The sequence below is a fragment of the Harpia harpyja genome, chromosome 7 (assembly GCF_026419915.1).
Source record: "Harpia harpyja isolate bHarHar1 chromosome 7, bHarHar1 primary haplotype, whole genome shotgun sequence".
In the NCBI taxonomy this organism is placed as follows: Eukaryota; Metazoa; Chordata; class Aves; order Accipitriformes; family Accipitridae; genus Harpia; species Harpia harpyja.
The window spans coordinates 17,265,149-17,277,301 of record NC_068946.1 but is presented as its reverse complement, the minus strand read 5'-3'; the positions used below and the strand labels follow the sequence as shown (position 1 = coordinate 17,277,301).

At 39.9% G+C, this 12,153-nt stretch overlaps 1 protein-coding gene across 1 annotated transcript in view; it reads left to right on the top strand.

Moving 5' to 3' along the window:
- Positions 1 to 12,153, top strand: part of SPAG16 (sperm associated antigen 16) — a 218,390-nt gene that overhangs the window by 98,394 nt on the left and 107,843 nt on the right. The window contains exon 6 of the mRNA XM_052791418.1: positions 10,670 to 10,796. Coding sequence (XP_052647378.1) covers positions 10,670 to 10,796 — 127 coding nt within the window. The remainder of the gene's footprint in view (positions 1 to 10,669; positions 10,797 to 12,153) is intronic.

Genomic DNA, 12,153 nt, shown 5'->3' with positions numbered 1-12,153 from the left:
AGCATACTATCCCTACCCTCTATCCTGTAACTCTCTCATGTGACAGTCATTTTCTCGATACATTGTGAGACTTTTATCCGTACTGCTGTTACCACTGACTTGAATGGGAATCATTGCAGACACTCGGCACCGAGTTGTGAGGCCAGGCCTCCAGATTTGGCTGCTCACGCTGAATCTGCTCAACTCCAGCTCACCCCGCACTCCCAGTTTGCTGTGGTCAGGTGTGGATGGGGGCTTACGTTACATTAGCCAAGTTACCTGTTAAAATAGGTGCTATTGGTATGGTTTTGCATCGGTTACAAGCAGGCAGGTAACAGCTTTTCCCACAAAAAGCACGTTTGTGCAAAGTTGACTTTTCAAAAGGGCTTAAACTAAGTTTGGGTTAGAGAAGTGGGTTTAGTTTAGACCAATGATTTGTGTTTGGTAAGAGGACTCTTGAACTGTTTACCACTTATCAAATCATGGCCAAAGGGAAGCAGGGTGCTTGAAACAGTGCTGTATATGTGGTTGTGTAGTATACACAACAGTGGCTTTATACAATACAAAGTTGGATTTAAAATGAATTTATGCAAGAGTGAAAGTAGGGCCAAATTTGGAAAGGCATCTCTGTTATGAAAATGCAATTAATCTGTAGTTGAATAAATATCACTCTTAGAAGGTACTTGAGTATCAGATTGATTTAATATGAAAATAATTGAGAATGCACAGCTGATGTCCACCAGGGATAGGAATGCAGATTATTCTATTTTGATATTTAGCTGTTTTTTTGTGAGGTAGTTCTCAAAATAATGGGATGAGATTTGTTGAACTGATCATTCTTTCGCCTGAAATACTTTGAAACTGGGAGAAACATTCATACACTTACCAGAGTTTAGAACTGGGCAAGCTTCTATGCATACATTTTATATAGTGTTGATATATCTTATGCATTTAGTTTCCCTTTAAAAATGCCCAAAGACAAGATAAAGAGCCAAATATTAAGTTGAACTTTCTCATTTTACATGTTCCTTTGATAGTTTCTGTTAAAAAAAACACATGTAGTTTCCTGACACTTATTTTCTTTCAGTGACTTAGATGTTCTGCATTTTAAAATGGACAATTTCACATTTCAGCAATAGATCTATTGCCATTAATACTAATTTGTGAATTTATGAAAGTATGTATTACATCTATATTTTAACATTATTGCAGTGGATACTAACCAGTTTTTAAAAATGCATTTATTTAGACTTTAAGGAACTGAGTGACAATAAAGTCCCTGTACGTGAATGTGACATACCCTAGGAATTTGTTATGCTTATCGCTCTCAGGAGTGTCTAATCAGGTAATGATGGCACCTAACTTCACTTTAGTCTTGGTATCTCTCAAAATATAGAGAAAAGCCAGTAATGGCAATTATCATTCATCTCCTCCTCTCACTACACAGCTCCCAGAATTCAAAGGCACTTCTTTGATGGTTAGAAAGGAAAAACAAAATTGATTATTTTAAACCTCTGCAAAAGATATTGCTCTCTTTGCAGTATTGTTTCAAGTGCAATGTCAACTATGGCTAGCAGTAACTCTGCAGGGAGTGCAGTGATCTTGGGTTTCATATGTAAATTTATGCAAAAGGCTTCTGCAAGCCTAGCATGTGTTGTTCTCCTCAAACACCACAAGGCACTTCATGCTACTTGATGTGGCAAAGGGAAGAGAGATTCCCTCTGTTTCACACAGCAAGAGGAAACCCTGCAGAGTGCACATAAACAAACAAGAGACCCATGATCCCTCATTATTTTTGAAAGTCAGAAGAACTGGAAATTCTGCTGCAACAAAGTTTGCCATTTCCATTGATTACCTTTAATGGAGCTCCTCCTTTGGAGGACGCAAGGGGTGTTCTTTATGAGCCTCCATATGCTTTGAAAAGATAAAATTAATAACCTAGAAATGATATCATTTTAGGATACTCTTCATCTTGATCAAAATCATCACTGAGAAAATGAGGATAAGAAGTAAAAAAATTCTATCTTAACATCTTTAAGTTTCTGAGTATGCGATGGCCCACATACCTGTTCATTTATCAGCACAGACATCTTGTCCATATGTTTTTTCCACTTCCTGATATATTTGTTTCTCCTCCACTTTCTAATAGCAATAGACTTTTGGTCACTGATCACCTTAAAGAGGCATCTATGTGCCTCTACCCTTCTGTAATAAATTTCCCTTCTGCTTGAAACGTCTCCTGAGGACTGTCTGGTTGTTCCCTTTGCTCTCTGTGGTGGGTTGACCCTGGCTGGATGCCAGGTGCCCACCAAAGCCGTTCTATCACTCCCCCTCCTTCTCAGCTGGACAGGGGAGAGAAAATATAACAAAGAGCTTGTGGGTCGAGATAAGGACAGGAGAGATCACTCACCAATTACCGTCAGGGGCAAAACAGACTCAGCTTGGGGAAAATTAACTCAATTTATTACAAATCAACCAGAGTGGGGTAATGAGAAATAAAACCAAATCTCAGAACACCTTCCCTCCACCCCTCCCTTCTTCCCGGGCACAACTTCACTCCCGGATTCTCTACCAACCCCCCCCAGCGGCACAGGGGGACGGGGAATGGGGTTTACGGTCAGTTCATCACACGTTATTTTCTGCCGCTTCATCCTCCTCAGGGGGAGGACTCATCACACTCTTCCCCTGCTCCAGCATGGGGTCCCACCCACAGGAGACAGTCCTCCACGAACTGCTCCAGCATGGGTCCTTTCCACGGCATGCAGTCCTTCAGGAGCACACTGCTCCAGTGTGGGTCCCCCACGGGGTCACAAGTCCTGCCAGAAAACCTGCTCTGTGGGCTCCTCTCTCCACAGATCCTCAGGTCCTGCCAGGAGCCTGCTCCAGCATGGGCTTCCCATGGGGTCACAGCCTCCTTCGGGAACCCACCTGCTGCGGCGTGGGGTCCTCCACGGGCTGCAGGTGGATATCTGCTCCACCGTGGACCTCCATGGACTGCAGGGGGACAGCCTGCCTCACCATGGTCTTCACCACGGGCTGCAGGGGAATCTCTGCTCCAGCGCCTGGAGCATCTCCTCCCCCTCCTTCTTCACTGACCTTGGTGTCCGCAGGGTTGTTTCTCTTACATGTTCTCACTCCTCCCTCCGGCTGCTGTTTCTGTCTGTCCCAACTTTTTTTCCTTCTTAAAAATGTTATCCCAGAGGTGCTACCACTATCGCTGATTGGCTCGGCCTTGGCCAGTGGCAGGTCTGTCTCAGAGCTGGCTGGTATTGGCTCTGTCGGACACAGGGGAAGCTTCCAGCAGCTTCTTACAGAAGCCACCCCTGTAACTGCCCCCCCCCCCCCCGCTACCAAAACCTTGCCACACAAAGCCAATACACTCTCTCTGGCTGTTTGCATTAACAGCACTCACCTTTCAGTCAGAGCTTCTCCACGTGCATCTCTCTCCTTTGCGTTTCCCACCAGGACTTGCTGTCTCCAACTGCACACTTCTGAGTACCTGCAGACAGTCCTCATGTTATAGCTTAAGCTGGTCAAGTCCCAGCATGTACCAACAGTAGTTGCAAAGTATTTGATATTGGACCATAATTTAGAGTGGCTAATTTGAAGAACGCTGCATTTTTACAGCACTTCTGATGAGCTAACATTCTTTCACCTTCGTTACAGTAAGTGATCAGTATGTCTGTGTTCTGGATTGCAGCATCACATGAAAGAGGAAAGCACTGACACAGAATTCCCCTATTATGTTTGCAAAGCGTGTTTTGGCTTACCACATCATTATGAACCTCAGCTGCTGGGGCGCCTGAAGGAAAAAGAGCCAGCAAAAGAATTGGAGCTGGGACAGGAATGATCCCTGCTTCCCACAAGCATAAAACATCAGTTATCCTGAGGCGTCTCCTTTGAGCTAGTGGGGTAGGTGCTGATATTGTCATGTAAGCGGGATTAAGAGAGAGCTTGGAACAGATTCTTGTAGGTTTGAATCCATAATGTTATTTAATAATAGATATTGTATTGCCTGTTTGTTCAAATGCTTACAGTGCACATCGAGCTGGATTAGAGGAGGAGGATGCTTTTGCTCCAGAGCATGCACAGTCAGTACGCTCTCAAAAACCTGCTCATTGAACCATAATATCAAGGCATTACAATAGATCAGTAATCACAGTAGGTATGGCAAAAATAGCCAAATTCTTACAGCAAGTTGTACCAGTTCTGCACAGGGCAAAATTAGGAGCTGTGCATTGACAACTGCTAATAAAGTTGGAGGGTTCTTCTGTAGGAACCAACAGTGAAGCTCTGAGAGATTATTCTTTCTGCATCAGTATCTTGGATTCATCTCACCTACAGAAGAGTTGATGTCTCACCAGTTCGTGTCTGTTCAAAGCTGTAAAAATATGTCACAGGGAGTGAGGACCAGACCGCGGTTGCTTGAGCTCTGGGTGTTCAGTTGCTTTGAAACATAAATGGTCCTTTGTCACTTTGATCGCGATGCTTCTAGTCAAAACTATAAAAGGAAAAAGCTAGTAAAAAAGCAGATGGGAAAACACTGGTGCTGCCTGTAAATAACCCTTAATCACCCCTTTTCCCTCACTCTTGATGAAAATAATTATTAAAAATAGTTCACTACACTTCCAAAGTGGTAATCAGTGTAGCTCTGTATTTTTGCCAGGCTAAGTAATTCCATGTCTTTCTAAGAAGATGTTATTTTCATTTGAAACTGGGATGATTTAAGCCTGATATTTCAAAAATGAGTGGTGATTGATTAGTCACCAGTCTAATAATGGACTACATCTGCATTTTTTCCTCTATCTTTATCATATTTTACATAATTCATTTGGCTTAATTCGACATTAAAATCTTTTTCCATGTAATGACTACAGGAGATTCACCCTCCCCTGCTTGGATTCTCTTGAGATCCCTCTGCCCTTGCTTGCTGCTCCTCAGAAAGCCCAATTACACCCCGCGGGATGGGGTAGCACAGGGATGGGACTCTGTCTGCCGTGCATGCATGCCCCCTGTTATTTTTTCTGAGCATACTTAGTTTTTGCATTACAATAAGGCCTGAGGTAATAACTCTCATCAGGTTTCTGATGTACTTCATGCTGTAAATGTGGGACGTAATGATTCCTTCTCTTAAAAATATTCACTTTAACGCATATAAAATGGTGGTAGAGTTAAGTGACTTAGGATGTGTCCCACGGGGAGCATCTTAGAAATGCAGATTATTCGAGTCTGTCTCAGTCTGAGGTAGCTGAAGCTATTCCTCATGCAGCCACTTTGTCTACTGGCAGTTAATGGCAAGGAGTTTCCACCACGCTTTGTGTACACGGAACAAACTCCTTTTACTTAGTTCAGAGACTGGTAACAAGACTGGCAAGACCGGTATCAAGCTCATCAACCCTTTGTTATGCCGGAGGTCAACCAGATTCCCAATAGTAATGGAAAGGGAAAATAATTCTTAAGCTTCTTCCTAGTTAGCAAGGGGCTTAGAGCTTGAATCTGTTTCCACTGAAGTTGATGAAAATCTTGGTCTTGTCATCATAAGAGTCCCTAAAATAAGCTTCATACAGCTACAGCTGTTTTCAAAAAAAAGGACTTGCAAATCAGTAAACTTGACTGATTTGATATGAACTTGTCATAGGGAAAATGAGTTGCCTGTTCACTCACTATTTTGCCTTTTTAAAAATAATTGCAAAAGGTCATGAAACAACTACTGACCTGCCTTCGGAATTAAACTTTGAAGAGGATACTCCTGGAAGGGGTTCATCTCAGTCTAAATTAGATAAAGCCGCTTGTTGTGGTTCATATATTATTGATCTTTCAGCAATAAATCCAGAGCTGTGTTCATAAGCAAGAGACTTAATTATTGAGATTTTTATCCTTATCGCTGGTGTGAAACAGCAATTTTCAGGAAATATTTGCCTAAAGTGTACCTGGTGATTAGTCCTATTGTTAATCATTATTAATATTCACAAGAAAAAAAATGTATATTTAAAAAAAAGGAAAGAAGGAAAGAGATTTTTAAAACTTCCTGGAAATTATATAAATCTGTTAATTCCTGATGTTATAATTATTTGTGTTACAATGGTTTGCAAATGCCAATTGAGATTGGGATTATGATGTATAAGGAGCTAAGCATACCCATTTTAATGGGAGATCTTCTGTGATATAAAGATATTCGTTAAGTTGGCAGGGAAGGTAAAGAGTAGAGGGTGGAACTCTAAAGGCAATTAAAGGACTTGCGAAATCCTTTAAGTGGAGCCTGGAACAGAACCAGTCTTTGAATCCAGACTAATTGAATCCATGTATAAATTCTTTAATCACTTCAGCGTGCACACACAAAAAAGTACCAACTTGATTATATAGAATAGGAAGAAAGTCTTACCAGTTTTATGAATCACTCTACGTGCTCTTTGATTAGAGGAAGTAATAGAACTAAGCTGTGGCTGCTGCAGCATAAAATGTAGTGTAAATGAAAATCAGTACAACGGGAATCTGCTTTTGCACGTTTTCTCTTTGAATCTCATTGTCTCCTCCTTTTACATGTAGGAAAATCAGTCAAGCCCTGATGGTCCAGCTTGCTGTTCAGTAAAATATGTCATCAAAAAGACATCATAAGAAAGACTTTAGTGTGGCAAGAAACAAAAAGAAGAAAATGAAGAGCAAGACAGAGGGCTCTTCCATGAATGACTAAAACAGTAACTGTAAAAGGAATGAAAAAGCCAAAAGCTCGTAGGAGAATTCAAAGTGATTCCACTTTAAAGCTTTTGAAAATGGCCCCTGGCCAGATGCAAATGAGTTCATTTAACATATGACTTATCCCTTTCTTTTTCTTTGAATGGCATGTAGCTTCAAATTATCTGTAAGCTTGATTACATTCCTGGTTTATTTCTTCCTATTGAAAAGTTGTTATCCCATATCTCTAGCTCACTTGATGTAGAAAAGGTATGTAATAGAGATGACATCAAGCGAAGAAGTAGTGAAATGTAATAGCTGGCTTATTAACGAAATCCTTTTGGTACATTTTTAGTGTAGCACCTGCCTAGGTATCAGTAATAATTAACGCATTTACTAATAAGTCTGTGGACAGAGTATGCTGAGGCTGATGAAATACCTGTTTGCATTGTGTTGACGTGTTACCATCAGAACCCTGTGTTTTCTTCTATTTGCAGATGAGGCCTACTGCCTTTACATGGAAATCAGGCAAAATATGCTACGGGGTGTTGCATTTTATACACAGTATGTTTATACCAGGCATCTGGGAGGAAGTTGATAAAAAGTCGACAGCAAGAACTGGTTGATCTTGCTACTAAGATAGGTTCTAAACCCTTTGGAGCAAGACCATCTTCTCTAGCTTGTTTGCACAGCACCTAGCACAGTGGGGTGGTGCTCCCAGACCAGGTTTCTCCAGCACTGCTTCTGTTCAAATAGTGTCTGCAAGGATCAGAGGGGCTCCTCCTTTCTGATGTGGCCACAAATCACCTTGTGAAAGAGAGCTTAAATAACAAGTTAGGATGGTTCAATGTATCTGGTACCTACTAACGATTTGATTGTGTAAATTTCTGTGGGAGGGGAGGTTTGTTTACCCTTGTGTTTCTTAGGGATCTGTAGTAGAAATGGGAGAAAATAAATATGGCAGAGAATAGGATGGCAAGATTGAAAGAGGATGGGGTATGGATCTTTTCTTGTGGTGTGCCAGCTACTGTAGAAAAATTAATTCCTACAAGGAAGAACCGGTAATAAAAGTAGATCAAATTGTTTTCCTCGTAATTATGCAACTAGTAACGATCCCTTAATCGGGGCCAGTGGGAAGGTCAAAGTCAGCTCTACAGTTGCAGTCGCTTTGCGTCAGGGACTGTCTCTGATCAATGTTTGCATAATATCTATTTTAGTGAAGCATTCTTGGTGCTATGATGATCTATTAGCCGGACCATGTCGTTACTTAAGAGAGAAATGTCGTATTGAAAATCCACAGACGCAACAGTTGATGACATAAGGAGGAGTCACAGAGAATCCACTGGAGTGTCTTCCATAACTACACTGAGTGGGTTATGTGCAGTCTTACCCAGATGGGCTGTCCATTGATCTAGTTCAAAATTGCTGAGTTACCAAAGCTGTAATTAAGGAGCATTTATTGAATTGAAGTATATCGGACACATGCAAAGCAAGTTTGAAGACAGGTATATTCTAAAGCAAAACAAACCAAAACCAACCCCCAAAAAGGTATTATGTACTAAAATGCCTCTATGGATAGAAAAAGATCAGGAATAAAATGCGAGGATATGTCAAAGTCATATTAGAGGTTATGAAATAACAGGTATAAGGGATACTAGTGATTTTCTAAGTGGACTGTTGATAGTGATGGACATAAGCTTTGCAGAAGAAAGTGAAAAGAAAGAGGATGGTGAGGTGTGGAATACTGGTCCAGAAGCTGAGTACTTACACTGACGAATGGAGGGATCTTTCTACATGCACATACTCAGTTCCTCTTCCCTTTACTGTCATGGTAAAAATGACCTAAGGAAAGGAGATGTCCCACTTGATTGTGCATGTCCCACCCTCCCACTTCACAGTTGCTAGTTGCTGCTGTGTGCCAGCTTCACCAAAACCTCTGCTCAGCTGAGATACGCATCTTTAACCTCTATGAAAGTCAGGTTACGGGGATCTCAGAATGGGCTTCCAAAACTGGCGATCAATTTTGCAAGAGTTGCTTTATAAAAATCAATGATGGGTACTTTCATAGTTAATCCAGACTCCATGCTATCTGAAAAGGCTGGGGAGGACAGAAGGAAAAGCTTCAGCTGTTTAACCCAGAAAACAATACAGATACTGTAAGTGAAATGCATCAGGGACAGGGAAGAAGGGAGGAGTCTCTTTCTGCAAAAAAACCCTTGTATTTAACCTAAAGGATATAGATTGCATGTGAACAAGTACTTTTAAACCCTCGTTTTATACTTATGGGCTGAAAGATTTATAAATGCAAGGACAGGCAGGTTCTAGATCAGCAGCAGGGGGTGGATGGCAAAACTGCTGCTAATATGGAGTTCAGTCTTCTATCACGGCAAGCATATGAAAGCATTGCTTGTAAGAGTAAGGGACTTGATGACTCTTCCAGTCTCATATCTATGATGCTGCCTTTTTTTTTTTTTTCCCCCATTAAAAATTTGCTTTATTGGGCTCCAGTTGAAGCCATGCAACAATCTGGAGCATAGCTGTTGTATTTGGGGTTTTTTTTGTTTGTAGCCCAAACAGCCTGCTTGACCTTGTTGTTTGTATAGGCTGAACTTCATGAAAGGAGCCAGATGAAATGAAAGAGAATTAGGTGGGTACAGCTGGTGAAATAGTTAAACAAATAGCTTTTCTGTAATACTCAGCACCACTATATTGAGGTGGGATGTAGTTACGGTTACTGAGCTTTTTTGCAAAACAGCGAGTGCTTACACATTGCCCCCTGAATTCTCCAAGTAATGATTACTTTGTTTCTTGGTGTTACTCTGTATTAGTCCCTGTAACAAGCCAGAATGCAGTTTTGACATGTTAGATCTCCTCCAAATGAACCTAAAGATTTCATTATACTTATACCATGATAGAGTTTCGCAGGCCATTACTTTCTACTTGAGAAGGCAATGGATATTTTCAGATCTTAATTCCTCTATTTGCTAGATAACTCCACACATTTTCTTGCAGGTATTATTTACGTGAAAGGTGTAAAAATTAACTGAATGTAAAAAAAAAGTCATGGATGCAGCATCTGACCCATGTTTTACCTGGTTCTCAGTTCCATACCATTGTGATTCTCCTTCAAAACAATATCCTCTACTCTAATCTTACACTCTTGCATAAATTGGAAAAGACATTGACTTTGATAACTCTGAGTGCACACCAGCTGAGCTGGTTTTGGCATTTTGAATCTTTATTTAGGAGGTTAAAATGAAAAGTAAATGTTTCTACATTGGTAGCTAGGGGTTTCTTTCTATTACGGTGGCAGGAATTAGCTAAACAAAGTTATGTTTGGTCATCCTTTACCCTGCCGCCTTTGACTTTTGCATTTGTTCATATGCTACGTATTCAAAATACTTCTGCCAATTTTAGGGGGGTTTTTGTTTGGTGTTTTGGGGGGTTTTGGTGTTTTGTTTTGTTTTGTTTTGTTTTTAATATTGAAGAGATACAGGGGGGGGTCATGGTCCTGCTATCTTTCCTCACATAGATAGTCCCTGTATGCTTCTGATTCACTGAAATGAGTGAGATTGTCCTTAGCATGGCTGTTAATGAATGTACAACAATGAAGGAGTGTCTGTTCTGCTCTAATGTTATGTTTCACATTGAAAACATGAGTAGACAAATTAAAAATCAGGGCTAAAGGGCCATTCCTGTGTCTCTGTGAGAAAAAACATATAATCACAAGCCACGTTCTTAGGGGATACTGGTATCAAAATTCAAAATAACCTCTTTTCTCTTCCTTATTTACAGTTTCTCCTGAACTGTTCTGTTCAAAAGTCATATTGTATTGCTGCTATTCAAGTCAACATAGGTGTTAAGAGGCTGTGAGAACCTCACATATAATAACTTACATTTATTTAAATATGTACAGTTACTATGTCTGGCATCAATGGGTATCCAGCCCTGTGTCATAGGCTTTCTTCTTTGCAGAAGTACAAAAGTCATGCCTTTATTTTGTTTCCAACATTGACAGGGTGATACAATTGCTTCCTGTGACTCCTCTGGCATGATGAAGCTCTGGGACATTCGGAAGTCGGTCCCTATTTTATCTGTAGATGCAGGCCCACATCCTGCCAACCAGGTCGTCTTTGATCACTCTGGTAGGATTCTAAACTTTTTCTACCTAAGGCGTGGTTTGTTTTGAAATCTCTCTAATCTCTCTCCGGTTCTGAAGCCAGATAGCACATGCGAAACAGCATAGATGTGTTAATTTTAAAGAAGAGGTGCCTGATTGTGCCAATGATCAATACACTTGTTTTCTATGGACTAGATTGGCAAATTGGACTAATGGTACATTTATATAAAATGAAAAATGTGCAATAACAAAAAGTGCAATTAATTACAAAAATAGTACATAAAATACAGAACTGATCACTGGGGATAAAAAACTTAGGGAGATTACCTATGTTCTGGTGATGTTTATTCTCCATTACTATTTGTTGTTTTATTAGCTAATTCTGTACTTGCGTTTCATAACCAATCTTACTAAGTCCTCTCATAATTGCCTCAGAACTTCTTTGTGTTGACAGGACTGCTTACTATGCACAAATAATCGAGGTAACCAGTTATTTTTCATCATCAACCATGTATTACCATGTCAGCAATATTGTGAGCAAACATGCATTTTCATTTGAAGAGGGGCTGTTGTAAAAAATTTTTTGTTTGTTTTAAAACCAGTATTAATCTTCAATTCCAAAGCACAGACAAGCATTCACGTTGCAGCACAGAATTAGATCCTAGCTTAGGAAATCGTTCTTACTCAAAGGTAGTACAAAATGATATGATATAATACAATAATATATAATGTAATATATATAGGTATATTGAAAAATATGTCTACATTTGCTTATGTTAGGTGCATAAAATATAATGCTTCAATAGAGTATGAGAGATAATTAAGGAATCATTAAACAAAAATAATAGTATGATATTTTGTCATAATGACCCACATACTCTGGAATGCATAATATCAATATATTAAGTCACTTGGCAGAAAACTGTGCCATCAAATTCTATATTATTTGTATAGTGATTTCACAGATCTCTCTGCTGTACTATTAAATAAGGTATTTTCATTTCCAAGGGGAAAAAAATGCATTGACACTGTCCATTTTTGACAGCTTCCCAAACCCAAATTTAACCACTATTCTATTTATGTGTGTAATTTGGAATAAGAGCTCATTTTTTGTTCAGGAGGATTTGAAGAAGTTTTGCATTTTTGTTTCTGGACTATAATGTTGGGTCATTTGCAAAGGAATCGCATCCCTGAAAAATGCAGTAGCAATACTTCTAGCCAGATGGGAACTTTCCAGTAGAAAGGTTATCAGCTTCAGGTAATCTAAATGGGCAAATTTTCCCATCGTTTGGATAAAATCCAAAATTTTCTCTGCAGGGGTAACCAGACAACAGAGAGATCACATTGGGATGGATGATCACAATGAGGCATAATGCAACAGG